General features: G+C 32.6%; 1 protein-coding gene across 1 annotated transcript; it reads right to left on the bottom strand.

The window, feature by feature from the left end:
* Nucleotides 1-1886: 1886 nt before the first annotated feature.
* LOC149158345 (bidirectional sugar transporter SWEET3b-like) lies at nucleotides 1887-3819 on the bottom strand. Its single transcript, XM_089437746.1, has 6 exons — nucleotides 3662-3819; nucleotides 3450-3477; nucleotides 3118-3340; nucleotides 2812-2973; nucleotides 2579-2698; nucleotides 1887-2463 (listed from the first exon to the last, which is right to left on the bottom strand). Exons 1-6 carry the CDS (start codon nucleotides 3696-3698, stop codon nucleotides 2245-2247), a joined length of 789 nt encoding a protein of 262 aa, XP_089293872.1. The 5' UTR covers nucleotides 3699-3819; the 3' UTR covers nucleotides 1887-2244.
* Nucleotides 3820-6189: the final 2370 nt, after the last annotated feature.

The raw sequence follows: 6189 nt of genomic DNA, 5'->3' as shown, positions 1-6189 counted from the left end.
AAAATTAAAAGCTACTTTTATATTTTAATATAAATATAAATTTATTTTCATGTAGGCTTAGGTTTAGCTTTTTGAGAAATTAGTTAGTTTTTTGGTTTTTATTTCATGCATTGGTATTTATTTGGTTTTGATAGATAAGCTCCTCTATCAATCTATCACTCAAGATTTTTGTCCTGAAATGGAACCTTGGACAAGATGTAAATATTAGTGTGGATGATCTGAATCATAAATTTTCAAAACACAACCACATAAGCTTAAAATCTAAAATGATAAAGTAATGTTCATTTTTTTCATTATTCAATATCCCTACAGATAGATATAAACTCATAACAATTTCCAACTTTTTATTATGTTATATATCATCCATAGAGATATAAAGAATAGCTAATAATAATAATAAATTAATGGTCACTTTTTTTTATAATTCAATATCGATACACATAAATTGATAACAATTTCCAACTTGTTATGTTATTATTTTTTATTTTTGTTAAAAATGCATGATTTTCAATTAGTTTTTAAATTTTTAATTAAATTTTATAAAGTTCATTAAAGTTTTGAAAAAAAATAAATATTTTGAAAATCAAAAAAAAAATTTGAAAATTTTTAAATATAAATTTCTATTTTCTGATTGCTTCGTTTATAGTCATTTCATTGTGTTTAAAATTAAATTGTCAAAAAAGATATATTTAAAAAACAAAATATCAAAAAAATCACAACCAAGTGTCATAACATTTAATAAATAGTACATCTATTAAATCTAAATAGTTATAAAAATGAATTGTCATTGTATAAAGTACCAAACCAAGTGTCATAACATTTAATAAGAGTACGCCTATCAAATCTAAATATTTATGCTTAGTAATTTATTTTTACATCTAACATTTTTAATATTTATTTTTACTATATATTTTACCAATAAAAATGTGCAAGACAATAAATATAGACATTGATATTATATTACTTTTAATTTGACTATTTTAATTTTTTTTACTAATAATTGGATAATGAATTTAATATAAAAATAAATAACCACATATTTTTTAGTTACAATATTCATTTAAATTAATTTATATGCATAAACTATTTAGATTTCTTTTTAAATATATTTTATTTATAATCAATTTATTTAGACAATGTTTAATTTATTTATTTATTATGTTTTTTATCTAAAAAATATTGATGGCTTATTTCAAAATTTATGTGTTTATAACTTTTAATACATTTTTTTACATAATAATAATTTAATTTTAAGAGATATAAATATGATATTATATGTAAGACTATTTTAAATTATAGTTTATGATTACGAAATAACATACTTTATATATACATGGTTTTAAAGGTTTTTAACTGTATAAACATTTAAATTAATTTAAATTAGCTAATAATTACTTTTTAGAGAATAAATATGTACAAAGTAGCATAACAATAATAATAATTTAATTTTAAGAGATATAAATATGATATTATATGTAAAGTTGTTTTAAATTAGGGTTTATCATTACTCTCTACCATATTTTATATATATATGATTTTGGAGGCTTTTAACTCTATAAATATTTAAATTAATCTAAATTAGCTATCAATTAAATGAAATTAAAAATTTAACTCTAAAATTTAAATTAATTTAAATTAGTTGTTAAATATCTTTTATAATATCTTTTATACAAGATACAGGTATTAAGCAACAACACTACATATATAAATTTTATAACCTAACCATTTAGATATAAAATTCGAGATTCTAAAGCAATTCTAATACTAATAAAAAAATAATGTTCACTTAATACAAGATTCTAAAGCAATTCTGATAATAATAATAAAATAATGTTCACCTTTTCCATTAGGTAAATATATGCATGCTGAGGCGGATTTTATAAACTGATAACAATTTAGATATAGACCAATTTAGATATAGAACACCCGATTCTAGGGCAATAAGAATCGGCCTAATGTTGGAATATTTATCGGCGACAAGATGACAATTCCAAATGGGTGTACTGTTCATTTTCTTAAACAAATCAGATATACATAAACATAGAGGCCAATCAAAACCGTAGAAGTAATATAAATGTATTATGAGTTCTTGAAATATATTCTTGTAACAAACAGGACAATGGCGACCAAGCAAAACGTCTAAAAGGTTCCATGCAGTAGATTGGACATCCCACAGGATGCAACACTGCCTCAAATTATTTTGAGACCTGCACATTTCGACCTTTGGCTAATCGGGTGCATGTCTCAGCCACTTCTGGGTTTATCTCCACGCATTTTGGTGCGCATTTCCACGCTCTGTTGGCTGTTACAATTTTTGTCCTCTGCATTGGCGATCTCTTTCAATCCAATCTCTGGGTCAAGTTGGTCCAGTACTTTCTGTTCTTCATGAATTGGTTGCTTCCGGTACATACAATACAGCACTATCTGACTTATTCCCAATGGTAGACCAACTATATTTGGACACTGCATTGACCGAGACACAGTATGAAACTCAGTTTTATAGCTATGGGAGGTTATGATTCCTTGAAAACTATAAGAAAATATGTAGAAAAGGCTGCAGTATATATATTGATCTTACCGCCAAAATGAGGTCTTTGTCCAAAAGGAAGTAAGTCATCCATAAACAACTGTTAATAAATGTGAACAGGGAGAAATGGAAGGGCATAAACTCAACACTCTTAGTCCGTATCACCAATTTCTGTTCACGTTAAAGAATGGAGTGCTCGTCAAAAAAAATATTTGACTCAAATATTAGAACAAGACCTTATAATTCCACTGCTGAATGTAACAACGCCGCCGAAATATACTTACAATGACGGAAAGTGGAGAAGCATACATAACCACGGTGGCGATCATTCCCGAAGTCCCTACAAGCGTTTTTCTACTCTTGTGATCATGAAGAGCAAGCTGGGATACTGTTGCGATAGAGGCAAACACCATCATTACACCCACGAGTATTGTCACCATTGCTAACTGAACAACAAACAATCAATTCAATATGTTCAAGTCAGTCTTCTCATAATCTCTTTGCTCGACATTTGGCAGTCCTCTTATATATAGTGATGATGTTTCGTAGTAGCTGTGAGATCATTAGTTCAACTTATGCAGTAAAACTACCTTGGATTTGCGTGGAGCGAATTTCAGATATATACAGACGAACGAAAGCTCGAGAATGATTCCAATGCCATTGACAGTCAACACCAAAATGTTTTCCAAGCCATTACTGATCAGGGATGAGCCATACCAAGTGTAAAGGAGACAATTTAGGAGAGTTATTGCATAGGGTACGCCTGAGAAATCCCCCGTGGATCTTCTCTTAACCACTCTCCTAAACGTTACGCTGCATATCAATAATTAGTTTTAATTATAGTTCAAGCTACACAAGCACATTAGTTGATCTCAGCTGAAAATTTTCTGAAAATGATACTTAAACAATTGAAATGCCTTACATTGGGGCTCCGTACAGCGGCAAGGAAGCTACATTTCCTCATACATAAAACAATACAAAGCGCTCGTGTTTACAAATATTGTTCATGAATGCTTTAACAAGCTCAAATCTATGCAATTGAAGAACACAATAAACAAACTGAAACCAAAATGCAGCGAATGAAAGTATTTTCAGAGGTAAAACTTAAAAGGAATGAAAGAGAATAGCAAGCACCTAGAATGCCGATCGATAACTGTACGTAGTTAGCCATGTTTCCGATATTAAAAATCTTAGTAAATCAAAAGCTCAAATAGCAAAATGGTGGAATAGAGGAAGCTAGGAGAGCGAGGTAGAAGAGGATGATAACATTTATGTCCTGAAGGGTGGAATTCTTGAAGGGTTTCAAGGGCAATTTATAGTCAGGAGGCACATTTCCTCTCGCTTTCGTCTGCGTGCACATGGGGTAATCGGATGCTGGAGCATCGTGTAAAGCTAGATAACTAGCCTTAGACTGTTCTGTCGTAAATACAACAGGATCAGATCTGTGTATCTGCTTTTTTATTGCGTGGACTGATTAAAGTGTGACTCGTGTCATATCTATTCTAAACAAATGGAATAGAAGAATCTCCAAATCTGATTCTTTGGCAGCAGAGTGATATAATTTTTTGACGGTAAATCATGAACGCTGGCTGTGAACATGTTTTACTGACCGACAAAGGAAGGGTCCTCGAAGCTTTGAAAGGCTCTCCTTTGTGGTTTGCAGCTGTAAATGAAGAGGGAAAGGTGATAGCGGAGAATAGGTTGTGAGCCATAGAATGATGGGCAAGGGCAGGTGAATTGAATATGAAATAGGACCGTCATTCAAATGCATTGGGATTCGTAAAAGACATATTCCACGTCATGTACGCAGGTGCAACAATGCTTTGGAATTTGCAATGCTTTGGAAAGACGTCGTACGTCAACACGGTCGCCGTTCCAATCTCAGCTACACAACGAGTATTTTCATGGTGCGGACACATCTCGGCCAGCCTTATCTGCTATTTTATCCGGTCATAAATGTGCGGGGCAGTATATGCTGGGGGCAAACAATAAAACCCATGCTATTGGGTATTGAATGCCCTCTAAGACACCATATTTAATGCACTCTAAGAGCTTGACGGGACAGCCCTGATCATTCTCCTCCGCCTCCGCCTCCGCCTTGATCGCCACCGCCACCACCATTCCCTAAGAAAGCTCTCATATACGATACATACGATACACGATATACAATGTACGCATACGTGGCCAGCGGGCCCTCTCCGTTTCCGTTGGCGTTAACGGATATACCCTTCCCACTCCCGATGTCGGAAAACTAATTGCAATCGGTAGCCTCTGCCGCATTGTGTCTTTTCACTGTAATTCACAGCCTGTATCCGAAAAACGAAAAACTAACTTTATATTTATTTAAGTAATGGAATCATGTGTTATTCCACACACAAGCCTTAAATAATAGGTTCATCTTATTCTGAAAACACAATTTTATCTTACCATAATATATGAAAGTCATCTAATTTTAAAATAACATTTAACCTCATGCTAAAAATGAATTGAAAGTTTAGATTTCTTCTTTTTGTTACTTTTATTTAAAAAGCTACAATTTTTTTTTAACCATTAAAATAATATAAAAAAAATTACATTATATTTTTTTTCTTAAAAAATTAATATAAAAAAAATTCATAATAATATAATATAATAATTTATAATATTTATTTAATTTCACTAACCTTTCTAAATATGCAGAAAACTAAAACTAACAATCTCTTCAACACATATGGTAAAATTTTGATAATCTCAGCCATAATTTATGAAAAATTGGAAAACATAATAAAAATTCCATAACTTCATGATTACAGAAAAAACTAAACATTCATGAAAAAATAGAAAACAACATAATGCTATTGGGTATTGAATGCCCTCTAAGACACCATATTTAATGCACTCTAAGAGGTTGACGGGACAACCCTGATCATTCTCCTCCGCCTCCGCCTCCGCCTTGATCGCCACCGCCACCGCCACCGCCACCGCCACCACCATTCCCTAAGAAAGCTCTCATATACGATACATACGATACACGATATACAATGTACGCATACGTGGCCAGCGGGCCCTCTCCGTTTCCGTTGGCGTTAACGGATATACCCTTCCCACTCCCGATGTCGGAAAACTAATTGCAATCGGTAGCCTCTGCCGCATTGTGTCTTTTCACTGTAATTCACAGCCTGTATCCGTACTTTCTCCTCCGTTCTCCTACTGATCGACCTGCTCCCTTCAGAATGCAATTAAAGCTTTCTATTCTCATTTGAAATTTGAATTTTGAACAACTGACGCGCCACATGAATACCTGGCAAGCTAGCGCCAAATGAATACCGGGCAAGCTAGCCTTTTAGCAGTATGTTTCTTCCTTTTTGAGCGAGCCCTCTTTTTTGATCGTAGCTTTTTACAGGTTGAAGATGTTTTTGAGCGTAGCTTTTTACAGGTTGAAAATGTTTTTGGATGATTTTGAGCGTAGCTTTTTACAGGTTGAAAATGTTTTGGATGTTTTTGAGCGTAGCTTTTTACAAGTTGAAGATGTTTTGGATTTTATTGCAGAAACTTGGGCAAACTCTTTCATTATAGCGCTTCTTCATATCCCAAGAATACCCCAAGAATGTATATGGTGGAAGCATATTTGAGAAATTGGCGTTTCCATTGTCGAAAGCTCTAGCTATGTATTAGGCATCCCC

The sequence above is a fragment of the Pinus tabuliformis genome, chromosome 5_2, assembly GCF_031772625.1.
Source record: "Pinus tabuliformis cultivar Carrire ecotype Pingquan chromosome 5_2, CPIR1, whole genome shotgun sequence".
Taxonomy (NCBI): Eukaryota; Viridiplantae; Streptophyta; class Pinopsida; order Pinales; family Pinaceae; genus Pinus; species Pinus tabuliformis.
This window is presented reverse-complemented; position numbering and strand designations above follow the sequence as displayed.